This window comes from Echiichthys vipera (assembly GCF_963691815.1).
Source record: "Echiichthys vipera genome assembly, chromosome: 9".
Classification (NCBI taxonomy): Eukaryota; Metazoa; Chordata; class Actinopteri; order Perciformes; family Trachinidae; genus Echiichthys; species Echiichthys vipera.
The window spans coordinates 22,203,956-22,231,668 of NC_139834.1; the positions used below are offsets into that span (position 1 = coordinate 22,203,956).

The window sequence follows — 27,713 nt, forward strand, 5'->3', positions numbered from 1 at the left end:
AAACTGCAGCGGAAGTGCAGATGCATATGTCCTGTGGTGCGTCCTACGGTTTCTGTATTTAAACAAGACTAGAGTCTACAACCTGTGAGAGTGTACTTAGGCACAGCGATGCTTTGAGCTAAATGCTAGCATCTCAATCCTCCAACACATCATCACTCGGTCACATATGCCGCTTGGTCAGGAGCTCTCGGCACCACATCTGTGGGTATACCCCTTTGGCGTCATTTTTCAATATGCATGTTATAGGTAGTTTTTTTCAACAAAACTACTTGTTTAGCTTTGGGAGAAGATTGTGGTCTGGGTGGTAATAAGTAAATTTAGTTATGAATGTTATGTAAATAAATTTGCTTATATACGTAAGTCAAAATAAGTCAACACTCACGTTTGGTTTCACACAACTTCTCAACTTCTCTGGGGTTGGAGAAAATCTCATTCATATATTAGATTTTCTTGTCTGACTGTTCCGGTGAACCTCTTTGATAAGATCTGGGATCCTTGAATAAAGTAATGGAAGACTGAATTTGAAAGCAATTTCCCTGTTTATGTAAGTCATTTATTTTGTCTTTTATGTTGTTTTTTCTCTATATATACATATATACACTGTTGTTCATTGGAATAATTTAATCTTTTTATTGTATTTATATTTGGTTTAACTTCCACTGTGATATAACTGGAAGAGGTTGACCAATACACTTTTGAGCATATACAGTATACCCTTTAACTATCAAGAATAAATTACATTGTCACAATTATTTCATAAAGAGGTTAAAATATAACAGCGTATGTATGCTGTTCTTATGAAGCTGTTTATAAAATATATAGAAATTGTTGCGACATGTAGGCATGTTTGATAGATGAAAACCACTATGGTCAATAGAATAGAGTTTGGAGACTGGTCCTGTTACACACTGAGGATATCAAGCTGTTGGTATATATATATATATATATATATATATATATACAGTATATATATAAATACTTTATATTTGTCACTGCTGGTGGTCTGTCCAGGCCACTTTCCCATGCTCCTCTCAGCCTAGACACACACACACATGCGTGCACGCACACACACACACACACACACACACACACACACACACACACACACACACACACACACACACACACACACACACACACACATATAAGGCTATAATTTCTCTTAGCATAGCATAAAGTATAGCATAAAACCTCAAAATATAGGTTCTTAAACTTTTTCTCTGCTGTAAGTTTCTCAGGAAAAACTACAGCGATCATTTCAGAGGCAATCCTCCCAAACTCTCACATCACTAGAGATTTCTGGAGGTCATCGTTATGTGTTTGAGCCTTGGCGTCTCAGAAAACAGGACAAACTACAACCCCATGATCATATCCCATCATCACTTATATATTTACTATACAGTATATCACTAACCAAAGTGAATCAAAGTCTACATATTTTGAACGAAACCTTTCACAAAATTCACACACATACACACATTTTAAACACTGGAGACAGGTGACGCTGACTTAACACAAATAGACTCAAATCCTTGAGCTAAGAGCAGGGTGGTAAGTGCTGGCCCAGGGGGGAGGACCTTAAAAGAGGCCCGAGAACAGCATCTAGAGGCCAGCGAGTACACCTGCACTGAGAGGAGACAAACAAACCTCCACAGCAGCTGGTTAAACAACACACACGCACGCAAAAACCTACAGAATCTTATTTATAACCTCGCCCAGACAGCAGAGAAGACGCCCCACAGCAGAGAAGAGGCAGCCACACAGACAGACAGTAACAGCTGGTTACAGGGGGGAAGCCAAAGAGTTCAGGTCACACAGGAGGAAGATTGAACTTTAGGGTTGGAAAAACACAGAGAGGGCAGCGCAAGGCTTTATCCATACTGATTATCTATCAATTACTTGTTCGACTTAGTGTTTAGCCTGTAATAACATAATGAGATGTATCCACCACCAAGTTACAAAGCCAACATTATGGAATAAAATTGCATAGAGAGGGTAACGAACCTTAACAGTTTACAATTTTGGTATTTGTTTAAAAGAACAAAATCGTTTTTTGAAGATCAAACAAACTATCCTTCAGGTCAGTTCAGTTGAAATATATAACTTATCTAGGCTAATGAAATATGCTAATAACAAGCTATAATTATTAATCAAAATGTACAACAAAATCTATGAAAAAATTAACAGATAATACAAATTAAGTTAAAAATATTTCCACTGGTACCAGTCTAAATGCAAGTTAAATAAGTTAGTAATTTAGTGTGTCGAGTGTTACATTTCTTTTTTCAAAAATCGTTCCCTCTTTCATCTAAAAAACTAAATAACTGTATGTTCATGGCATCTTAAACCATAGTGTTCTGGCATAACTGAAGAGTAGTGTGACTAATTATGGTCTAATTTACTAACTCATGTACAGTTTATTCACCAGGAGAAAAAAGATATATATATGTATAATGACCCAATTATTAAAAACTAACATGTCATTCAGCAACAAAACCTCTCCTTGTGGAATAACACCAGACGCAATTATGAATATCAAATATCAGCCCTTTGAAGAGGAGTCAGATCGTCAATAACGCTCATTTTGATACAGAAACTAGGTGTGTGTGTGTGTGTGTGTGTGTGTGTGTGTGTGTGTGTGTGCGTGTGTGTGTGTGTGTGTGTGTGTGTGTGTGTGTGTGTGTGTGTGTGTGTGTGTGTGTGTGTCAGCACATCATCAGTCTTAAGTTGATGTAACTGGACGCCTGCAGAGCAAATACTTGGGAAGATTATCACCTCCTTGTTGGCTTCTGATTAAAAGGAATTAATTCATTCTGTATTTGAGTGAAACACAATCCTCTGAGTGCTGATGTGTCTTTGAAAATAAGACCTACAGTAAATCAATTCATTTATTATGAAATGATTAAGATACAGTCTGACATACAGACATGTTGATGATGATACGGTGTAACAAAGCTGTGTGGTATAACAAGATAACATTTCAATCATAATAAGGATATCTGGGATCTTTCATAGTGACATGTACATGCATGTATGATCGAGGCAGCTTCAACTGCGTCAAAAATAATCATGATGTGCCTCTTTTTCTACAGTTATGGGAGCACATTTACGCACAGCAGTGGGTCTTTACCAGCTAAACTTCCCGGAGGCTAAAGAAGACAACACATGGCATTTTCAAACTGTGACTTGTGAAGTCAAGCCTGTTGTGTTATGCAATCAAATCTTAATTAGTGTGACTCGCACAAGGGAAAACTGTGCTGGGTATGCTCGACACCATCATGTCACAAGTCAATTAGTCACTACTGTGCCAACTTTAAACACACTGAAGCTTTAGGTTAACAGCTCCGTCGGTGGTATAGCCTTTTAACATTAAACCAAATACATAAAGGATCAGTTGTTCCCCCCTTTTCGCCTACATTCATCGATCATCCAATCATTAGCACATAATTGACAAACTTAATGAATGTGGCAGCTCTCTACCTTGCACGTCGCTCCTCATGTCCGGACTGTGGCGATGTTTGAGGAACATGCTGCTGCGGAGGCGCTTACGATGCGTCTGTGTCCACCTGCAGATGTGTGTGGAGGGGAGTCCTGTCAAACCCCGATGTTCGGGTCCTCCTGTCGCCGCAGTGTCCAGTGTCTGATCCACTGGCAGCGGGAGCGCGCAGAGCGCAGCGAGCAGCGGAAATCTGTGGGTGCTGAGTGAGTGATCAGCCTGTAGAGAGGGGGTGGAAACTTAGTGAATGAAACCAAACAGGGTAAAAAAAACTTTATATCAGTGAAATTTAACGTTGATGCATGCAATGAATACATTTACCTGGTAGATGAACTCAGAGGAGTACTTTTTTCTTTATGATGTATATGAGTGTATCTGAATATTGATCCTGCAGTGAGGACCGGATGCTTTATTCTCGCTTTCCTGTTCTGTCAAATTAAAGCTGCAGTAGGTTAAAAAAACAACAACCAGTAAACCAGAAAACCCATGAGAAAACCCCGCCAGAATCTGAAGCAGACCTCAGCCAGCCCAATAATAATAATAATAATAATAATAATAATAGTAATACTACTACTACTACTACTACTACTACTACTACTACTAACAACAATAATAATAATAATAATAATAATAATAATAATAATAATAATAATAATAATAATAATAATGTGCAAGTACTGGTTGTATTCAAAAGAACAACTATGCGCAATGCACAGAGAAACTAAAATAAACAAATAAACAAATAAAACTTAGGCTGCCAAGCTTCTTTGGTGGTATTTATTATCTTCTTTTTTGGTATAAACATATTCTCTTTCGTGATGTTTATGAGCTGCTTGGTTTTGCAACAGCCCCTGTAAATTATACATATATTATAAACACTTTTCAACCAAATGAACCATTTCAAGGCTTAACAAGGGTTTATTTTATCCTAAATGCAATGGAAGATGCTCTAACTCTGTCATGTGTGTACGAAAATAGTCTGTCAACTTATTAATGTCCTTTGGAATTTACCACACCGAACATTTGTATTTAAGGTATGTGCCGTTTCCTACACATGTGTGATTTTTAAGCCTGCATGGATGCATTGGAATTGGGCCCTCCCCTCTTCTTGCAGCTCTCTCTCGCCCCTCTCTGTTCAGAACCAATAGGAACAGGCGCTCGCTCTTTGAAACGACCTGTGATTGGCCGAAGTCTCCCGTCACGGCTAGCTTTTCTTAAGACTGAAAACAGAACCAAGAGGAAGTTTTCTAGTTTCTAGTTTTCTCTCAGAACACCTGGATTACAATATGATGAAAGATGATTATGGATTTATAACTAACATCAAAAAAATTAAACTGCTTAGCTCAGCAGTAACCTTTATTTATATCACAAAAAAGGATAATGGAATACTTAAAGCAAATAAACAGGGAGATACGACTGCTATTGATCATGGACAAATGAAACAGGAAAAGCTAGGCTAAAAAGTTCTTTCTTTTTATTCAAACCCTATACTCAGAAACTTTTAATACTCACTCACCTTAGGTCAGTCGAAAGACATCAGCTTTTATCAGTTACTTTTTTTTCTTCTCTCTCTATCACTATTCAGAAACACATAACATTTTCAAATAGTTTCCAGATACACACACACACACACACACACACACATACAAACACACACACACACACACACACACACACACACACACACACACACACACACACACACACACACACACACACACACACACACACACACACACACACACACACACACACACACACACACACACACACACACACACACACACACACACACCATATTACAGTATGATGAGGCTTCATCCGCTGCTGTTTACATCACTGCTTCCTTTCTCGTGGGAACGATGAAGAGCAGCTTCTAATAATACGAGGCACAAAGGAAGTTCCTTTTCAGGATGAGATCAGTTCAACAAAAAATGTGATGTGATGAATGTGTTTATACAAAGCATTAGTGCCACTGATTCTTCGCAAAAATACAGCATTACAGTGATTAGTGGGTTCAATGCGACAGACTCCGATTTCAGGGGTTTTCAGCTCTTCTACTTACGTCAGGACAAAAGCTAATTTAATATTTAAGTTTCACCTGACTGGCTACATGTCCATGATCAAGTTGATCAATACACAGAAGAAGCTGGTGATTACATGACTTAAAGAGTCTTTTCCCCAGTATACCATGACGATGATCATCCCCTTGACACTTCTCCTTACAGTGTGGTTTAGGTGGGCAGATATGAGATACAGTACTGCAATGATGACTCTTTGATTCCTTTCATTTCAATTTTCAAGCGTCAGCAGCTAACTAGCTTTTGAAGACATCAGTTTTTGGCAAAGATCCCTTTCAAAACATAGTTTTAAAATTCATTTCCTGTTTGTGTAGGCGGGTGAAATAACAACAGAAAAGGGGCCTAACATACATGCAGCTCAGCAGCAGTGACTGATAGCAATCAAATCATGGTTTTTGAGGGGCTTAGCTGTTAATAGGGTAAACAATACAGCTGGAAAAACAACAACTAAAATATACTGAAGTATTTTTAAAGTGAAACATTTCCATCTCTTTCACTCTAAAGTGAGCTGGAAAACTATAAGTGGAGTGTTGGGGACGTTTTCTTTTATATAGATGCAGTATACTTTTATTCCATACGTTCAGATGAAGGCAGTGTCTTCTTAGAAAAGTTGTGCTGACAGAGGAGCAAGAGTCATTTCTTCATTCAGTTAAATCTGTATTGATACAATTTTCTTTTCCATCCAGTAGATGGATCCATGGACAGTGAGCTTGTTTCTCTTCATACAATCATTTGGACCCAAATGATTCCCTCACAACAAACTCCTTTCTACAAGTTTATTGAACGTTTTACTACAACACAATGGTTCACATACAATACAGCATAGTGATGAGTCTATATATACAGAACTGTGATTCTTCAAATAATCATGTTGACGCTACAGTATAGGCATACAGAAATAAATTAAACAAACATTTCTCTGAAGAAGGTTAGCGTGTACATTTCTTTCGCATTTCACTATGTCATGGCACGCTATTTTACTTACAAGATTAACAATATATAGCACATATATTTTAGATATGTTGAAATCAGACAGTGGAACAGCAGGTGACAATATAGTACACATCCTCCCCTCCTTCAGATTTATTTATTATACTTAAAACATGATGTCAAATAGAGGGTCTGCTTGGACACATACAGTAGGGTCTGACCAGAGGGATTTTTTTTTCGTGAGCTAGAATGGAGATGTTATACACTACGTATAAAATGATCTTGTTCATCTGCTAAGCCTCTAAGAACACACACTGACCTGATTGTTCATCAGCACTCGCATGAGGAAGACCGCCGTGATGGCCCACGATGGCTGTGATTGTGAATGTGAAGCCCTGAGATGTTGTTAATGAGCATAGAGCATGATGAAACAGCGGGGCTGTCATGAATGAGGCTGTTTACATACTCGGGTTCCTATTTGGGCTAATGTGTAATGATGTGTAATACACTGAACTTTACATAGAGAAATATTTTCCCATGTAAGAGATTTGGTTATGCATGTTTCCTTTCAGAGTGACACACTTCTGGACTAATCTGTCCTTAAATTCAGTGACTCAGCTCAGTTCAAACACATCCATATCTTGATCATCCATCTGAGGCACGCTGATCTCTTCTATCCTGATTGGCTGGTCAGGATTTGTATCAGAAGAATAACAGCATGATTGGACAACAAGCTACAAACTACAAGCTTCTGTCAAACGGTCCATGATCCCGGACTGGTGGCTGCTCAGCTGGGGACTCGTTTGCAGACACTCCACCACTTTTGATGGCTCTGATTAAGCAGTACTGAATCACTGAATGACTTCCAAAAGGGGCTTGAGATGTTACTTTACCTTATAGGTATTAACCTTTGAATATCAATGTAGAATACCTTGACACTGTCCGACCTGCCATAATATGGTAAAGTTAACCAACCTTTTGGTCCTCTCCTGCACTTAAAGATTTTTGCAAACATTTTTTCAGTGTCTACATACATCTATTGGTGTACTTAAGTTGTAACTTTCTCTAGAAAATCTAAGATGAGCTCTTATTCAGCATTTAAAAGGATATGAGGATACTGTAATAAGTGTATAATGAGTAGCTCTAGAGGTAGTAATTACAAATGTATGCACATGACAGCGTGTTAGTTTGATCATGAGAAGTCAGCTCTTGTTAAGGCTCGATATAAAGACTCACAAGGTGTGGGTGCAATGCAGGAAGGGATGCACAATAAATGGATGAGGGCAGTATTACCGGAAATGTACAATGGCATCATACAGCTGCGACATCACAGTATCAAAGCAATTACAAAAGGTTTCCTCAACACAGACTGTTAAGTCTGGGCCAGGCCTGGGACGCAAGTTGCACCTTTAACCTCTTCTATTAAATTAAAACACGACCCAGATGTGTTTTGTGTCTAGTTTCTTGGGATTCAGCCATGTTAACACCAAACCCCAGTTTTACTTTAAAACAGAAAACCTAAAGCACTGGGATCAGGATTAAGGGAAACCAGTTCTCTCTCTCTCTCTTTCTCTTATTTCTCTCTCTGTCTCCCTCTCTCTCTCTTTCTCTCTCTGTGACATCTGTCTAAGTCGATCAGACTGTTCACTCACAGCATACCAGCTCCTGACTGGAATCAGGACACATGCAAAGATTTGAAAGCTAACCCGCTAAGCGACATGCATGCAGAGTGTGGGTCTTCTGTTACAAGCTGGCGTTACACACTATATTCCTATTTACGACAGGGAAAAAAGGTCATGTCTGCCTACAGTATGTCATCCATATGATGCCCTTAGGAAGATGTGTGCGGGGGGACGGTGGAGGCTGTGCATTCACACAAACAGTTGCTGGTCAAAAACCTCTACTGGAGTATACAGCACTATTATTTACAACTTGTTTGTATAACTAATTTGTCAGGGATGGAGTCAGCCCCGTTTCAGTTCAACCACCTCAGGAGATAATCAGCATCACTGATATCTGGAGGCAAATTGATTGGCCGAGAGGGAAGTTCTGTATTTTAAAAAAAAGAAAGCTTTAGTTTACTCCCCTCCACTGACTGAACTGAAAGGGACTGGACCCCAAACCTGAGGGTGAGAGTGGTTACCGTATAGGAGCAGGAGGGGCTTCATCTAGTTTGAAGACTACAGGGCTACTGATCTTCTTCATCATCTTCATCAGTGATGCAGTGGAGAGACGGGGAGACAGGGTGCATGCAGATGGGAGGGGAGGGTCCATGGACACGTACAGTGTTTGGTCATCTTCTGGAGAGAGACAATAAGAGGAAGTCATCGTTTGGAAAATTCATAAATCTGTGAAAAAGTTCCGTTCAATGATTAGAAATGAACTGCCTAGTGTATCTTATTAAAGAAATTTAGCGATGGTTTTGTTCGTTTTAACAACTCTCAACTCCATCACAGCGAACACTTTTTCCACCTTTTTCATTTTTTTTTCTGTAAACTGTGTTGATTTTTGTTTTGTTTTGACTGAAACAAATTAAAGGACAAAAATTGGTTGAAATTGTTAAATTGTAAATTAAAATGCAGATGATTTGTTGTTAATATGCAAAACCGTATGATGTAAGCAACTGCACTGATAAAGACGATTTTAAAGTCTGTGTGTGTGTGTGTGTGTGTGTGTGTGTGTGTGTGTGTGTGTGTGTGTGTGTGTGTGTGTGTGTGTGTGTGTGTGAGTGTGTGAGTGTGTGTGTGTGTGTGTGACTCAGTTAATTACCATGGCATTAACTTGCAGCGGTCTCCTGCTGAATGATGTAGTGCCTGTTTGAGTCATCCACCTCGCTGCTACAGTGACCATCGCTTCTGTTAATGCAGATACACAAAAACATCTTACAAACGCACAGTACACCGACTATAATAGACTATAAATATCATAATCCACATTTAATAACAGTCCCAAGCAGTGTAGGACTAGGTAAATCGATAACAACATAAGAAGAATTGATTTATTCTAATTAAAGTGAGCAGAAACAATAAACAGCTCAGTGTTTGTGTTAACTGTTGTTTTACTGGAACTACCATCCTCACCTGTTGTCATTGATGTCTCTTGTGTCACTGATGTTGTTGCCTGTTGAAAATAAAACGGATTAATATTGACTTATCGTGAATTATCTCAAGTCAAATTCCTGTGTAAGTTGTACATTTATGCGAATAAAGCAATTCTGATAAATATCTTATAATCTTAAAATAACTATCAAGGATCTTTTGATAAAAATTGATTTGATGTCAAAATCTGCATCAATGTGCACGCACGTATACATATGTGAACATTAGTTTGGATACAGGTATGTGTGTGTGTGCTCTGGTACCCACCGTTGTCAATGTTGAGTGGGAAGGACTCCAGTATGTCTCCAGTATATCTGCCTGCTCTGTAGCCCAGCGCTGTGGAAACTCTGGATAAAACACCACAGAGTGAACAAAAAACACTGTCAAATATAAGCTTAGTATGAGACGTTACGATTGAGACTTGTCTGATCCAGTACTTTGTCAAAAAATAATTCAAAAGGTCTACAGGGTAAAATGAAACACACTGTTAAAGCAACACTTAATATCAAAGAGCCAGCTGGAGGTTATAATTAGATGACCATGTTTGGATGAATGACCTCTCAGTACCCGTCTACAAACGCCACAAGATGCTCTGTTCTTTGAAGACCATTGAAGACTTTTCTCTCTCATCTGACGTCTGTCGCACACCTGACATCAAACCGTGCAACTTGTGGCTGCAAATGGTCTAAAAAAGGATTTAAACTCACGTGTTGCTCTGGACAGAGTTGGGGTTGCAGTTGACGCTGGCGGCGCTCGGCTGTGTCACATTGCCCTGGAAGAGGGCGTTGCTGTAGGTGTTGGCGTGTTCAGTGGCACGGATATAAGAGTAGAAGGGGTTGGTGGGAGAGCAGACAGTCAGCTGCTTCGGTCTCACTGGCTTGGCTGTCAGGAGGATAAAATAATGTAAGGAGGGTACAACTATAATGAAAGTAGGTTGCTGCAGACCAATGAGGTTAAATACAAGAAGGACAGTTGAAAATCTTATGCATTTCATACATTTCAAAGCTACCTAGTCGTGACACAAACAAAAGCATAAATCAAATGATAACTCTTCAGTGCAGTACCGATCTGTGCTGCATGGGGGCGCCTTAGGGCGCTCTTTGCCCTCATGGCGTCCTTGATGCGGTCAACCTCCTGCTGGTAGCGACGGCGGTCCATCATTGCACCCTCCTTGGCATCCCTCAGTGCAGTCTCCAGGGCCTTAACTCTCTCAGCAGTAGACCTAAGCCGTTTCTCCAACTTTGGAAGCTCACAACGCAGATCTGCATTGTCACGTACCAGCTGGTGGAAACAGAGAGAGAGAGAAATGACACAGAGTGGGAAAATCGTGATTTGAATCAAAAATAACTAGAGACCATCTTGGATCACACCAGCCGCAACTCCAAATCACCCAGGGGCATAAGTGGTGGGGCAATGGCCCCTTGTCTACTTACTACCCACCAACCCCCGGCCACCCTGCTCGAATTGCACCCATCTTTGAACTCGGCCTTCAATTTGATCTCATCTACACACCTGTAAAGTTTCATGATTGCATCTTGAACAGTTATTGGACCAGGGAAGTTAAGTGGGGGGCTAAGGTCCCTTCCAAACTTTCAACCCCCCACGGACCCACAAGGTGAAAATAATACCAGCGCAGTTGTCACAGCTGTATTTCAAAGGAGGAAAGAGTAGGGAGGGAAAATATGTAGCCAAGTAGGACACTTACAGTTTAACAAGCTAGTAAATTCCTGTTTAAAAAAACTCCTTTATGTACAAATCCACAAAAAGCCATGCAATTACAGTAATATGATGCAATATCATTTAGGTCACTTCCACTTCCACTGGTCACTAAATAAAGGTTTAGAGAGCATTACTTATGGTATCAAAAGCGTTTCTTGGGTTTTGAACATTTTGTAGAACTTTACTTAAAGTGTGTTCAGAATAGCAATACATCTTTTTATGTTATGCACCCACTGAGGCTGGGCTCCCGGGAGTGCAGTTTGTGCAACTAGCAGGCAAATCATCTCCCAATATCGCTGTAGATCAGAATGACACTCTCTCCTGGTCTAACACAGTCAAAACTGCAGAATGTATTAACAACACTAACAGTTCCAGTTGTCTTTCTGTGTGTTTCTCACCTGTTTGTGAACCTTTGTAAGTTGGTCCAGGTTATTCTCAAGAAAGGAAATCTTCTGCTTCTGGGTGCAAGACCCCCCGCTATCATCAGGTTCCATTTCGGAACTCTGCGGAGAGCAAGACGAAGTGCGAATGAGAGCGAGACGATGGTTTTCTCTATTGTCCTGTGGCAGAACATCATTGTTACACCAAACAGGGTCTAACAAGCATTTAGAAATGTTGGTGAAAAAACCTTTATCAAATTCACTTTTGAGTCATTGTGGAACCAAACCTCCGACCGTGTCTTATGAACGCACAAGCTCCTTCTAGGCCAAAACCGATAATCCATTTTTTTGTGTTTGTGACATATTAACTTCTTGCAATACCTTTCTGTTGGATCTTTAATCCACTGGTCTGCAGGACAAGTTAATTTCTTGTGTCATGATATCAAAAGGTCAAGGGAATTAGAAGAATGAAGGATATTGTTGCTATTCCTACTGAGATTTAACAGTGGTTATTCAGGTCACAGATTGCTTAATACCACCCTAGCATGATTAAAAACTGCCTTATCTTATCATCTTTGAGCTGCTTACTTTTTTAACCCGCGACGTGAGGTCTTGAACGAACAGCTTGCGCAGGTTGTGGAGGGTCTGGAGTTCGCGGGCCTGGAGGACAGACAGATGGAGAGAAAGAGTTAGAAAGACAACTCTGGATGTAAGAGAAAGGTTATACAAAAGAAAAGAAAAGAAAGGAGAGCAGGTAAGACAAGACAAGACAAGAAGGTATAAGGAAAACAGAGACACAGCAGGGGGACATTGTTTCAGACAGAGGTATATTGGTGTATATTTTACTCACGACAGTCTCCTCCAGACCCTTCAAGTCCTGTTTAGTCTGCTCATGGCGCTCATGCAGGAATCTGACAGAAACAGCAAAACCATTTAGAGATAAGACAATATTTCTGTGTGCTTCAAGACTATTTAAAATCTGTTGCTTTGAGTGCCCTCTGCTGGAATTTAAGAGAAAGGAGCATGGACTGTTTAATTCTGTGCTCAAATATTTTTATATCCTCCACTGAAATAATCATAAAAATCACTCCAGAACACCTCCCCCATATGTTGACTAATCACATACATTATTTACTCTATATACTCTTTTGTTTTAACCACTGTACCACTGCGCTGTAGGTCAAGTGTGAGAAAATGGGCCTCCCAACCACTTACGAGAGCTCCTCCAGGCGCTCGCTCTTGGTGTTGTCCTGAGTCTTCAGGCGTTCATAGTCAGCGCGAACCTGAGCCAGCTCCAGCTCCAGCTTGGAGTTACGACTGCAGGTGTGAAACAACAGCACATGTGATCAGGAATAAAAGGAGAAAGGGAAGAATTAAATGCACAGCAAACCTGTTTATTCCACAGATAATCATCTGTAAAACGTTTGTGTAAGCAGTATGAAAAGATGTATGTTATTAATTATGTTATTAATTATAATAATAGCAATAGAAAGAACTGATTAAGATGGTCACGGACTCAGTGAGCTCATCAATGATCCTCTGCTTCTCATTGATCTCATCCCGCAGGCGGGCCAGCTGCTGGTGGTGGAGGCCACGGTGAGACTCCCCCTGCTGTCGAGGAACCTTCTGCAAATGAAAAGAGCAAACGCGCAATGTCTCTTCAGAGATTCTGGTGTCAACAGGGAAAACTAGTAAATACACAGATTAAAAAGCCACAATCTGTTTGAGATGGTTCTTTTGGAGCAAGGGAGTTTAAGGATCCCTCTGTGCAACAGAGACAATATGAAGGGACAGTTTATCATGAAGCACAATATAAGGCAGATTCAACAGAAGCATGAAAATGGCACAAATTACTCAAAAAAGTACTTTGCTTTTATTCTATTCTGGAGTGATATGATGCCCATGGTAGAATTTCAGTCATTTTATTTTACCTGTATTCTTACATATATATCTCATATATATTTGACTAAGAGTTTATTGTTTACTGTTTATTGTTTTTTTATACTTTCTGTATTTATTTAGCAAAGAGTTTATTGGTTATCCTATACTGAATTCTTTACACCTCCCTCGTGTTTTTGTAAGCTTCTGGAAATTCAATTTCATCCCAAAGGGATCAATAAAGAGAAGTCTAAGTCTAATTAGAATCAATATAGCCAGGTTTCAAGTTTGGCACACAAAAAAAAATCGTTTTTACCTTCACATTTCCTTCCTCAGTCTCTCCCTTCTCTCCATCCTTCTCCTCAAGCACGGAGTTATCTGAGAAGAAAAACAGAGCAATAATTCAATGACATCTCTTCGGGGAAATTACTGAGAAAAATAAGAAAGAGGATAGGTAAATTACTCCGCATTTCCTTTTGCTTGCAACAGTATTTTTGTGTATGTGTACACGTGTATGTTACCCTGGTCTTGGAGCTTGGCCAGCTCTTCACTCAGGGAGTCGTGGCTCTCCTCCAGCAGCCTCTTCTTCTGCTCCACGCTCTGCATGTACTCCGTCAGAGAGCGGATCTTAGCTTCATGCTGTACGAACAAAACCGCACACACGGGAGAAAAACAAAAGTCATAAAAACCCAGCCATGACAAACAATAACAATAAATGATGCACAGATTTTCATCAATTCCATCTCTTCCCCTCCTGTCTGTGCCTCTCCCTCCATCCCTCACCTGAGAGATGAGGAGCTGGCAGGAGGAGAGCTCCCTCCCGGTCTCCTCCATCTTGCGGTGGCACTCCAGCTGCATGTTCTCCAGCTGGCGGCAGCGCTTCACCATGCTCTTCACCTCCGACTTGATCTTGCTGATGTAGAGGCGAGCCACCGTGAACTCCTCCTCGATTGCACCGCTTATCTCCACCGGCTGAGGATTGGAGAAAAAATATTAAGATTATTTTTCTTCCACGGTTTCTCCACAAGTCAGGACAAACTCTATAAAAACTTTATTAAGTATTGTTTGTGTACCAATAGTCTCTCTGCATTTAAATCACTGTTTACACCTAAATCCAACTCACCAGCTTGATCTCCCCGTTGCCCACAATGGTGCTGAACTCACTGAGGTCCCTCATTAGGCCATTTAGGACATCAGCGATGCGCTTCCTCTGCTGTCCGCTCACTTCCTGCATACGAGACAGCTCTGCCTCCAGCTCCATCAGATTGGCCTGTTACAGAGAAACAGAGAGGGTCAGTATGCATCAGTGAAGTTTAAAAAAAGGTGGGATTTACATCTAGATGGTGCTGCAACGATTATTTTTTAAGTCCGAGGTAATGTCTAAAGGTCTTGTTTTCAGTCGAAAACCCAGAGATATTCAGTCTAATATGATATAAAACCATATAAAACAGAGAAAATAAGGAAATATTCATATTTAAGAGGCTGCAAACAGCATTTTGGCCAATTTTGCATAAAGCAATTACTCCAACAATTAATCAATTATCAGAATAGTTTTGTATAGTACTAATAGTAATAGTTTTTATGTATTATTTTTCTGACAATCAACTTATCGTTTAGCCTTTGCTTTTAGTGGTAAACATTACAATCAGTAGGAGGCCATCATTTTTGGAGCATATCTAAAACCTGTCCAGGAACATTATGGCTTTCTTCAAGAATGAATGGGGCAAAATATAATTTTAGTCAGACTCATGGCCATTTAAAATGATCAAAATGCTAGCCCCACCTCAAGATCCTTTAAATCTGACAGTGATGGCAGTTAGGCCACATGGAGAAGCAATGATGAGATAATAGTATTGCATTGCAAACATCTAGTATTTCCTCTCAATCCTCTCAATGTTTATGTACCACAATAAATATAATGGGACTGAAAACCTCCTGGCAGAAGCGATGCGCTAAGCCTAATGTAAAAATACTATTTTACTTATCAGGTGCTTATCAAGTGAGCGTCCCTCTGTTCCACCCCCTGTCTCTGATTTTAGTTCTCCTTCTTTCAATCTCACATTCACACCATTCCTCTTGAAACCTACCATTTTCTGGGACAGTTGGTCGGCCAGCAGCTGGTTCTGCAGGCCCTTCTCCTCCACCTCCATGCTCTTCTGGTCGTAGTTGATTGCCAGCTCCTCCAGAGCCTGCAGCACCTCCTTCACCTCGGCTTTGGCGCAGTCGCTCTCCACCTGAAGCCTGCCGAGTTCAGCTTGGACCTTGTCCCCGTCGCCCTTAGATGAGGCCAGGAGCTGGAGGAGAAAAGAGACAGATATTTTTTTTAAATTATAACATTTTCTCCAGTTCTCAATTCTTTAATTAGCTGTTTGAAATCTAGAGCTTGGTTTTGATAGTTTGCGTGTGTATGTTTGTGTATAATGACCTCATCCTGGTCCAGCATCTGCTGCTTCAGTTTCTCCACCAACTGGCACTGCAGGTTGATCTCATCATCCTGCAATAACAACATATTATCATAAATGCCAATCGATCAGCATGTGTATATGACTGATTGATTGATTGATTGATGTTTGTGTCATGCACATAAAGACACCAACATTTCCATTGCAGCGTTCAATAATTATATCACATTTCATTTCATTCCAAAGCTATTTTACAGCTTGGTCTCTTCCAGGTTATGAAATTTTCTACAAAGAAAGTCCCCTTCCTGAAGCAGAACTCATTAATTGTAAAATTATGACTATATGTTACATGTAAAACCTTATAGACTTTAATCTATTTTCTCCATGACTATTTTATATTTATAACTACATTTCATCTTTAAGAAGTTGCAAATGTTGCGCACTAGTGAGAAAAACACAAAACCTATTTCTGTATATTACTGATTATAAAAAATAGCATCTGCATTTAAACCATGTTAAAGAGGTGGAATTAAGGTAGAGCTAAAGTAAGCATGTATACTAATGTGCAGGCAAAAAGTGTCTGTTGTAATTAGTATGTTCATGTATTTGGACCTTGTCATCCAGCTGCTTGTACAGCTTGCGGATCTCCTCCTCGTACTTCTGCCGTTCCTCCTCGGAAATGCGGACCACAATGGAGGAGGTGTCGTTGTCCAAAATGGGACGCTCCTCCAGGGTCTCAATACGGGTCACCACGTCTGGCGTGGTCTGCTCGGTCTCAGGCACGTCCTCTCCTGGGGGGACGGACAAGGGGACACGGGGAAACAAATACATCAGAATGAGGCCGTTTTGTTTATAATCAGTTAGTTCTGCAGCAGAAACTGGGCTTCTGAAAACATTTTATGCGTCTCACCATTTCTCCAGCGGTTGAGCTCGATCTCCAGCTTCTGAACGGTTTCCTTCAGAGTCTTGTTCTTTTCCTTCTCCTTCTCGTACTTCCTCTTCCACTGCTCAGCCGTCAGCTCCAGGTTGATGGAGGCGGTGTTCCTGATAGTCTTGGCACTGTGACAGAGGAAGACAAAGACAAGGAGACACGGAGAAAAAATGACAATCTGCTTTTTGATTGATTAAAGAAAAGACAGATGATCAGTGTTTGTGTTTAACTGAAGTTCAGCTTTAAGTTGGTGACATATTTCTAAAGTCACCTGATAAGTAGTAAAGGAAACTACTAAAGAAACAAGAATCAAATACAGTTATAATGTCAAATTCTTTTAATATCAGGTGAATATGTATTTTTAAGAACTTTCTTGAGGTTTTTCCTCAACTGTAACATAGTCAGGTGGGCAATGTGAATCTGCATCTGCCTTGCTTAGATTTTAGGTCAGAATGGTTCATTCAGTTTCAGTTTCAATTTAGTTTTTTGCTTAAAAACATGGCAGCACATGAAAAAAACTGTTAAACTGAGTTTGATTTCCATGCATATACTGTATACTGTAATTGCTTTCCAAAGCATGTATCTACCGTTGTCCAAACATCAGGGTCGACTTGGTCTCTGCGTCGTTGTAGCTGGAGGGAGAGCAGCAGATGAACATGGTGGTGCGACAGTTCCCACCGAGGGAGTCCTGCAGGATACGGGTCATTTTGCTGTCACGGTACGGCACGTGACTTTTCTGCAGGAGAGAGAAGGAGAGATGAGATGGAAGAAGGGGTGAGGAGGGGCGAGGGAGGGAAGATGATGAGAGAAAGAAGATAAAAAAAGAAAGAGAAAGAATTAAAGAGGAAGAGGTGAGGAAAGGACTTGTACTTCTACAGTGACTCATCAGAAGATTATCCTCGGCAAAAATGTACATGTTGCCATTTCTCTGGATTCTAACAAACCCCCCAAAATGCTGTCGAAGTCTCAGATTTATTGTGCCACATCCAACTAATCTTAGAATTGGCAGCGATAGTTTAGGCATTTGACAACCACACCCCTGAGTTGTCAGAGAGGAAAGAGGGGTGCGTGTACTGGGCAGAATATATTTAATTTACAAGTCGACAGGAGGGACTGACAGCTACTTTATGTGAGTGTTAGAAATGAGAAACAATTTGCAAACAGGATCTGAACCTGGAGATAAATAAGACATATCCAGTTGGTGCAATGTGAGATCCCAACACACATTCTATAATAAAAACAAGCTTCAGTTGTGGAAAAGGTACATATGTTTCAGTGTTCTTCAAAACCAGAATCAAAACATACAATACCTACTTCAACTTCCACTCTGTGCACACAGACACACAGTCTCATTTGTTTCTCTACTGTCTATACATATCGAGGTAAGTAGGGTGAAAATAGCTCACCGTGCCCTCAGCCAACGCAGAGATGACATTTCCCAGAGCAGAAAGAGACTTGTTGATGTTTTTAGCCTCATCCAGGACGGCGCCTGCAGCTCCAGTCTTACTGACCTGGAATAAAGAAGTCAAACATGAGGGATGAATAGCTGAAGGCAAACACAGAAGTCATTCATTTGAAGCAGATTCTCCTACCTTCTCGCTGCCAGCCAGATCCACCAGGTACAGCTTTCCACATAGTTTCTGCTCAGTCTCCACATGCTCCTGCTTGATGTTGATCAGGAAGATGCTGTGGCTGCGAGAACTGTGCTCGTTCATGTCTGCACAAAGTCAGAAGCAACACAACAGTTTGGTGGAACAAAAGACAAAGAGGGACAGTCCTTGAACTTTACTTTTGATGTTAAAGTGGAAAAACTTTCTCTTTTATCTGTTGTTTTCTGCCAAAATGTACCTGGATTTGCAAAAGCATGACACATTTCACGATAGAAAAGAAAGATTAGCTCTAGTTCTGTGTACAGGCAACCATGTTTTACTATACCTGCCTCTCTTCTATCTAATACCAGCAGTTCTTAGGATCATGTTACATTAATGTAACTATTAACAGATTAATCTGAAGTACTTTATCTATGCGAGTGAAGTCCTCCATGTTTTTTATTTTTGCTTGACTGCAGCAGAATGATATCATTTCAGAGTGCAGATAACAAGCAGAACTGATCGAAATGCCTCAGAGCTCCTCACAGAAAGTAAGTTCAGGTTTCTCTGCTGATGATATCTCGGGGCATCAGCTCAGTGTCTGCAGAGTGTCGCCACGATAGTCTGCTATCAGTACACCGCTCTGCAGCACCGTGAGTCAGCAGGCGTCAACCAGAAAACAGAGAAGACTTTGCTGCTTGCGAACGTATCTTACATTCAGTGGATTTTCAAAGCTAGATTGTTGTAGGATTTGATTGTTCATTCACAGTATTATCATTAAAAAAAATCTGTATTATTTCTATAGAATATAGTATAAGCAGTAGGTGATTTGTTCATTTATAACAGTGGGAAATGGGAGCAACCCTAGCGATGAGAAGAACTGCTATATAAGCTATAGTTTAGAGAATATTACATTATAGATCCAAGGACTCAGGGAAAGAGGCTCATTTAAAGCTCTAGGCTGCTGACATTTCGGAGCCATGGTTGGGGCCATAGATTCTAACCTGTATTAACCTTAGTCAGATAACGGATCAATGAATCAGGCAGACTAGACTAATATGGGGTGACAGGTTAACAAGGGGGATCTGCACCTACTCAGTATAGTTAGATTTAGATATTTCAAATTTCCTTTTTTTAAAAGAGCTGAGATCTACTTAATTTGTCACAGTGAAAAAATCTAATACCCAATCTTCTAGCTCATACAATTTGAGCATGCCTGTTGATCAACCCCATTGCAGTGAGGTTTATTTAACGCACGGGCAGAAATGAATATTTATAGTGACGCATACATCAGGGGACATTTTATTTTCTGCCGGGGGACAAGCAGCTCAGTGTGAAGAGTATAAGTTGGGTCAGACACTATTCTATTGGCCTGGCTGGTAAAAGACTGCTCATAGATCAGTTCAATAGATGGATGATTTATAACACCTACGTTCTTTTATAGCAGTCTGTACCACACAAGCAATTTGAGCTTTTTATTTTGCATCAGGATGCAGAATTCTCACTGCCCATAACACTCTGTAGCTGAGTAAGCACGCTGTGTGGTTAACAATAATAAGGAAACTGGATGCCTGTTTTGGCTCAGATCACTGAAAATTCACAGAAAGTCTGTGTGATGACGAACAAACACACAGAAATGCATTAACTTTGAAGAAAGCAGAACTGCACAGGCTGAGATTTATTACAGTGAGGCAGTGCTTGGGTTTTTGTTGAGCACCAAATCCCAAAACTCATCAGCTCTCTCTCTTTTTACTTCTGTCTCCTTCAGCACTGTGAGTCAGCACAAGATCCCACCACAGAAAATAAATCATGAATATTTTGCAATAGCTTTGTTGCTTGGATAGTTCTCCAGTGAGGTGTACAGTAGTGATTGAAACAAACTATCACTTGCTTAAAGAAATTAGTCTGTAGGGTTTGATCATTGATCATTGCTTTTGATTTTTTTTTCTCTGGCACAATATATGGATATCAAACCAAATAAGAGAAATCCTACTGACCCACATTGTAAGAACATTGCATACATATTGCTGCATTTTTATGGATTTGATGCAGTATGACTAAGTTTACTGGTAATTAGGTCACGTCTTATTTTTAGCTGCTTTTATTAAACTATAATGATATCACGCTGACTTGTAAACCCGCAGTATTGGAGCCATTAGTAGGATACAATTACTGAACCACAGATGAGTGAGTCAGCATCATGGAGGCCAAAACAAGGTGCAGGAATTACAGATCAGAGACTTTTATTTCTAGTGTTTTTCAAGGTTTTGTAACATACATAAAGGTAAACATACTATTGCCGCTGCCAGTTTTTATATAATACAGCACTTTCAGAAACTAGGACAAGCTCTTTCTTAGAGTTACTAGGAATTACTTTATTGAAATAATGGCTGTGGGCAGAGACATTGTTCTGCTTTGTTACTTTCTCCGAAACCCACAATAACTGCCCACTGCTGCCAATTACATTACAGTGAACTCCATCTGACAGGATCTTATTTTTCTTTATGAGAATGAATGAAGCTTGAAAATTATAGGTGGCTGTAACGCGAAGATTACATAACAAGACACAATAACAGGCCATGTGAACTCAGCTGTCACTTCACGCATCAGTAATCAGCTTTGAGTGCTACGGCTGGCACTAAAGACAAACTACAGAGGATCTCATCCTCTGATATGGATGTAGAGGAACAAGATAACTTACTTCATCCTCAAGGAGAATGTAAAAATGTTTCAATGTGAGCATCTGTCTTGTGGAATATTTTGCTTATATATATGTTGTCGTAACAAAAAAGGATTGCAATATTCTGTATTGTAATATCCTGTGTTACAACAACAATACTTTAAGGTAAAGACTCACTGGTCACAGCAACATGGCGGGCAGCTTTGCCCTCGTCGATCACATCCATAACTTCATCAGGGCTGGAGACAAAACGCTCAGTGCATCCCTGAGGAGAGGAGAGGAGAGGAGAGGAGAGGAGAGGAGAGGAGAGGAGAGGAGAGGAGAGGAGAGGAGAGGAGAGGAGAGGAGAGGAGAGGAGAGGAGAGGAGAAGAGAAGAGAGGAGAGGAGAGGAGAGGAGAGGAGAGGAGAGGAGAGGAGAGAAGAGGAGAGGAGAGGACAGGACAGGACAGGAGAGAATATGAGTCAGTGTCATGGATCTGATGCAGCACACAGGTACATTTTCACCTAAAAAGCACTTTCACAAACCTTGACAAATGGCACCCTATTCTTATCCTCATGGACAGACAGGTTGGTCTTTGTCACTAAAAGAAACAGAGACAATGTAAAATGATGAGTGTTTTTAAATATTTTAGAATAAAGCCATGCAGTAGTTACACTGATGCTATATTAGTTTATATATTTCACAATCAAAACACTGCTGCAGGGGATTCATGAAGAAGCTCATTAACACTCACCATCCAGAAGGTCACGGATTTTGTCCATGTAGATCTCAAAGTATGAAACCTGTTGGAGAGGAAAGAAAAAGAGGGAACCAAATTTAGCTTAGGCTGAAGTGTATCATCAAGCTATTTGTTTTCAGAATCAAGACCGTAACTCATCAAATACAGCACCTTGATGTGGAATTCTAGGTTTTCATCCATGGCAAAGATGTGGTTGAAAATGTCCTCAGCGATGCGAGGAATGATACCCATCTGGTGAGGGTCGTGCAGCTTGCCCTGAAACAAGAAGTCACAGATAAAGGTATGACTAATGTGTTCACATCGGCCATGTAAATTCACTTCCATTGCGCAAATCTTGCTTGTTTGCCATAATGCTGTTAGTGTCGTTTTGGTAATTTGCATCACATGACACAAATTTTATCTTTGCAAAAAGAACCCGGGGTGAACACAGCATAAGAGTGAGATGGTGAAATCAATCCAGGGCCAAAGGTAAATAGAGACTTCATGCAATAATGATTTTAAAATTCTCATAAAATGTCAGTTAACTAATGTCTCTTAGATCTACTATGAGTCTTGCCACCAGTTTCCAGTGAACATCATTGTAGTCGTAATGGAAATTGTGACATAAATGTGCAGTGTGCATAAATTAGTTGTTCTTTAAATGATCGCAAAGACCAAACCGTCCCAAAAACTGAAACACGAGAAAAACTTCACAGTGGTCGGACCCCTGTTTCAATTTGCGGTAGCTTTTCAGATCTGATATTGGATAATATTACCGTTCATTTGAAGAAGTAGTTTTGCATTATTGCTCTGAATACTGTACCTCCATGGTGTGGGTCTTCCCGGAGGCGGTTTGTCCATATGCGAAAATAGTGCCATTGTATCCACCCAGAACATCTATGAGATAAACAGAACAACAAATGAGACCACAACACACAACACATTTCAACTATTTTATATATATCAGCATGGCTAATCATCCATACCCTTGACAATCTGCTTGGCGCAGGTGTTGTACACCTGCTCCTGGGTGGTGTTGGTTGGAAACACTCGATCAAACACATAGGACCTCCCCTGTGAAGACCAACAACAACAACAAACAATTTACAAAAAAACATAAAAATTATGATTCACTATGATTAAATTAAGTCATAGCTGCAGTAACCGTATGTGTAATTGAGTCTCTTTTCTAGTAGCAGCATGTCATCAGTCTTTGGGAAATTATGTCATCCCCGTGAGGTGGCCAGTGATTGATTTATCCTGTTTGCACGTGCCTGACCATCACAGAATGAGATACACGCTCTTAAAAAAATGGGTGAGTCATTTTTAAACCTTTCAAAGTTAATGTTACTGGCCAACACAACATATTGCTGTTGTCATGTGAAAACTTCCAAATACCAATTTGACCGAATGACATATTATTAACATGAAAGACACTAAACATTTTCTTAACGTGTATGAAATGTCTTGATGGCGTGCTTTGAAAATGTTTTCAGAAAACTCAGGAATACATATCAATTAACAGATAACTCAATGAATATGTGTTATTTTCTCATGACATGGCAAAAAAAAGCTACATCACCCCAGTTTCTGGGAATGCAGTGTTGCTACCATTTTTATGGACGGTTTGTATCTTCCCAAGAATAAGTACACAACAAAAGATTATATCAGTGAGAGTGAGGAAGCAATCTCTGCATTGTTTCTATCCTATCCTCCTATCTCCCAGCTACTGAGCCATACGTCATCCAGGAACTGGCAACTTCAGATAATATCTGTGTTTCCAGTGAGGTGCAGCTTTTCTGCAGTACCCTCAGGTGTAGCTCATCAGTGCTAATGAGCTTCTGTTAGCCTACTCTAGCATCGGTAACTCTTTCAACGGGCTTTCTAAAAAAATACAAACATGTTCCTGGGTTTTTCTTTACATATTCTTAAATATAGGAGAATCTAACATATACAATAATCATCCTTTTATCTTTGTTGAAGGAATAATTTGACATTTTGTGAAATACACTTGTTCACTTTCAGCCAGGCGACTGTTGGCGACTGTAGCTTAGCACAAAGACTGGAAACAGGATAACAGCTAGTCAGCCTGTCCAACAGGGAAAAAACAGTGTCTCTGAAGCTCACTAGCCACTAGTTTTAATCATGTTTGTTTAATCGTCTCAAAAACGGAGGTGTATGAAAGGAAAGTTAAGGGGGTTATGTGCTGCAGGCTTTATTATGACTCCATATGCTTTTTTTTGCAAGACACGCATTGCATAGCAGCTGAACGGTTAAGCAGAGGGTCGAGGTGAGGCACTGACCTGGAGCGGTTAGAGTCAGGATAGCCAAGGTCAGGGCCAGGGGATAGGATCTAAACATGCGAGCGTGGACGCCTGGCCAATCCCAGTGCATGCATGCTACGCACGGTGTTCCCCTACTTTCAGACTTTTTCCTTAGCTACCTAGCTAACTCTGTCGGCTAGCTAACGTCTACTGGCTCATTAACAGATAAATATAAGAGTGGTATCAATTTTCTCATCTAACCCTTGGTAAGTAAGCAAATATGCATGTTTCCCAAAATGTTGAATTATTCCTACAAATGATAAATGCTCATATTTTACTGTTGCGTAAAGGTGTGTAGTTATTTTTTTATCACGACGGGAAAACTCCAGAAACATGCTCTGGCTTTTAAGAAAAACTGATTAATATCGAAAATAAATTGATGCACAGATTCTAGTTGGACAGGAAGGCCAATATCATCTCTCTACCTCTAAGGAATTGTTTCCATACTGAGCATTTTTTATCAAAATAACCACTTGTGCACACTATAAGGAAGTAGTGGAACAGTATCTAAATAACTGCAATGCTCATCAGAAAGTGCATGAGAACCAGAACACATTAAATGTTCTTCTGATTTTTACATTGATTTAATTTTCTCATTGTGTAAGAAGGGAATAATAAGAGGTGAAATCCACAGGAATGCTTGAAGCAAATCCAATCAGCTCCTCCTAAAATACAGAATGACACACAGAGGAGTGACTCAGCCCTGACGAGCCTCGCTGCAGAAGCCAAACCTCTGAATGTCACCGTCCTATCTGATATCGAGGCCACAATGCAACACAATGATGCGAGCTGCTGGAACATGAGTCGTATTAAATGTCATTAACAGATTGACTCATCTGCAGACCGTCCCCCATGACAGAGTGATTTACCAGAGAGAGAGAGACATTAAGTGAGGGGGGGAGGGAGGAGGCGGCACAGAAAGAGACATAAAAATGGAGACGGATGAGCCAAGAGTGAGAGTCAAATTGGCAGCTTCAAAATAGAGAGAAACAGTAGAGTGAGATGGGAAGATGCAAAGACAGAAAGAGAGAAAGACAGACAGATAGATGGAGCCAGAGATGGAACAAAGCAGGTCAGCTGGTGATGCATAAGCTCGCTGAATGATTATTGATCCTCTCTGTGGGCAATTAGAGAGATCAGTTTCTGACTCTAGTGTCCGTCATGCTGAGAGGAGGGTCGGGCTGAGATGTTTCCATTATCGCTGGAGAAAGTTTCAACAATCCTCGCTCCGCACACTGCGTTTCTCATCTAGAGAACCAAAACTCTCTTTTGAGCTCTCTAAGAAGTCCTTGTGTACTGTGTGTATGTTTCTTTTAGCCTTCCTCACACAGGACCCAGGACATACTTGGCCAAGAACAAAGCATCTCAACCAGTAACATAAATAAGGAAACAATCCTCTTATGTTCCATTCGTTTTTCATTATTTAGCCTTTACACCGGATGTATTTGGATGTTGGCCTCCAGGAGTGGATCCTCTGAATTGCAAATGTAAATGTGACCACATATGACCAAATCACTAATATGAAACAATTCTATGCACCAAAAGCTACATTTTTATCAGAGTTTTTGTCTAGAATTTAAAAAATTCAAATTGTATAACTGTTACTCTTTAAGCATACTGAATAAAGGTTTTCATGATTCAGTTGTACTATACAAAAACAATGATCACAATCAAACAAAATAATGTTTTGCAGCATTGGATCAACTGTATGAGAATACTATCTTTTTCCAATTTTAATTTGATCTAATTCAAGAGTCCTGATATTAATTATAGCCACATGCTCTCCAGCTATTAAACATTCAGAATTTAAAGAGACTAAATTGTATATTCTTGGCATAAAACTGGTGCTCCCCTTACAAACATAAACTAATCTTCAGGGTAAACAAGACATGCAGCATCATCACATTTTGGTCCACATGTAGCTCACTAGCCTCCATTTCTCCAAGCTTAGCCATTAAGGAGAGGTCATTTAGGCTAGTCAATGTTAACACACAGAATGAATGAATGCGTGGAAAAAAAATTACAAGTATTTGCCTTTTAAAGTTGTAGATGAATCAGGATTATAGGGTCATTACTGAGAAACTCCATCTGTAAATGACCCTGTTGTGTTATTGTGTTTGCATCTATTTTAGAATACAAAGTATGTGTATGATAAGGTGTGGGCTATGTTTCATTCACATGCTACACACTGCAGACCTCAGTCAGGCGGTGCAATAGGCCAGCTGGCGCACTTTAACAACATTACATGTATTTGTGCCTTGTCATGTTGAGGAAAAGACAGATTTGGAGAGGGGACATGTTGTAATATGTCTCTGTGCTGCACCGATTATCATGTTTTCCTGCCAATCCACGACCCAAACAGATGAGCCCAGCTGATGATTTATTGATGGAGGGGCCTGCATGCACAACAAAGCGCCTCCCTTCACTTACCCCGACGGCGACTGTGTCATCTCCTTGGAATTTGGGGATAAACTGGTCCCCGCGTACAATCTCCGACTGGTTGAGAGGACGAAAGCGACACAGCACTTTTATGTTGCACTCCGCTGGGACGTCGGCCATTGCGCAGATTCAAGGAGGAGGAAGGATGCTGCTTTCTGCTGAGGAGAGATGCTGCTGAGGCTGGAGGCGACCCCGTCACTGATCGGGGCCTGATGTGACCGTCAAAAATAAACGTCGAGGGATGCGCAGTCACTTCTCCCGTCTGCGTGGAGAGGCGAAAAGGTTGGATGGTTTAATCCCGACGAGCAGAGAGCGGATGCAATTTATTTATGCGCAGCTGGACGGTGTTTTCTTGTCGCAGAGAGGCGGGCAGGCTAAATGAGATGTCAAATCGAAAAACGCTCCCCTACATCATTAAAAACAACCGACTCTAATGTTGCTCGGTGTCTCTTGTTAGTGTTGTTGGACGCTGTCTCTTCTCTTGTGTGTTTTCTCTGTTTTCCTTTTCGGGGTGCGACGGTGGATGTGCGTCAGGCCGGTTGAAGGTGAGATGCTGCTGGAAGGGCAGTGAGGTAAAGCTGCTGAGGATCGGCCTGCTTCGGTCGCCACAGCGCCCTCTATCTGCGGGTAAAGGAAGGGCGTGGTCCGCATCCGCCTCTTTAAAGTGGTACCCTCGGCATCATCGGCTCAGCATCTTCTCAGCATAGGCAGGCGGAAACCAGACCCCGCTCGTGCTGGGGCGTCACATCCTCACAGAGCCCTGGAAGAATAACTTCATCAGTTTCTGTGTAGCAGCTGCCAGGCCCGGTGACTAATCACCACAGTCTTACTTTGGCCCTTCTCCCACGCCTGGCTGTATTTCTGGGAAAGGCATAAGAGACCATTATGGAGATTATTGATTAAAAGAGGAGTCCAGGCCTCACCTTGAAGGAGCATCACGGTGTCTGATGAGACTGGGATGATGCAGCAATGTCAAAACTGGAAACACATTCCCATGCCCTTTTAAAAATACTTCTCATCCTCAGAGTGAATATCACAGATATAAT

The 27,713-nt window shown here is 40.6% G+C and overlaps 1 protein-coding gene across 1 annotated transcript; it reads right to left on the reverse strand.

Annotated features, from left to right (window-relative positions):
* Positions 1-6,594: 6,594 nt before the first annotated feature.
* On the reverse strand, positions 6,595-27,201 carry kif5aa (kinesin family member 5A, a). The gene is made up of 29 exons (XM_083920028.1): positions 26,659-27,201; positions 22,891-22,978; positions 22,728-22,801; positions 22,076-22,180; positions 21,920-21,968; positions 21,711-21,766; positions 21,362-21,449; positions 18,508-18,632; positions 18,322-18,426; positions 17,503-17,651; positions 16,895-17,043; positions 16,597-16,775; positions 16,008-16,076; positions 15,670-15,876; positions 14,706-14,852; positions 14,366-14,554; positions 14,104-14,221; positions 13,899-13,960; positions 13,221-13,330; positions 12,920-13,021; positions 12,555-12,615; positions 12,293-12,364; positions 11,723-11,827; positions 10,670-10,886; positions 10,313-10,487; positions 9,873-9,952; positions 9,588-9,627; positions 9,277-9,362; positions 6,595-8,807 (listed from the first exon to the last, which is right to left on the reverse strand). The coding sequence occupies exons 1-28, from the start codon at positions 26,785-26,787 to the stop codon at positions 9,284-9,286; spliced, it is 3,129 nt and encodes a 1,042-aa protein (XP_083776154.1). The 5' UTR covers positions 26,788-27,201; the 3' UTR covers positions 6,595-8,807; positions 9,277-9,283.
* Between the last annotated feature and the right edge of the window lie 512 nt (positions 27,202-27,713).

Coding starts and splice junctions, on each gene's coding strand:
- kif5aa (XM_083920028.1), bottom strand. CDS start 26,787: ATGGCCGACGTCCCAGCGGAGTGCAACATAAAAGTGCTGTGTCGCTTT. Junction 16,077..16,596: donor ACAAGCAGCTGGATGACAAG/GTCCAAATACAT, acceptor TTGTTATTGCAG/GATGATGAGATCAACCTGCA. Junction 11,828..12,292: donor TCACGTCGCGGGTTAAAAAA/GTAAGCAGCTCA, acceptor TGCTCTCCGCAG/AGTTCCGAAATGGAACCTGA.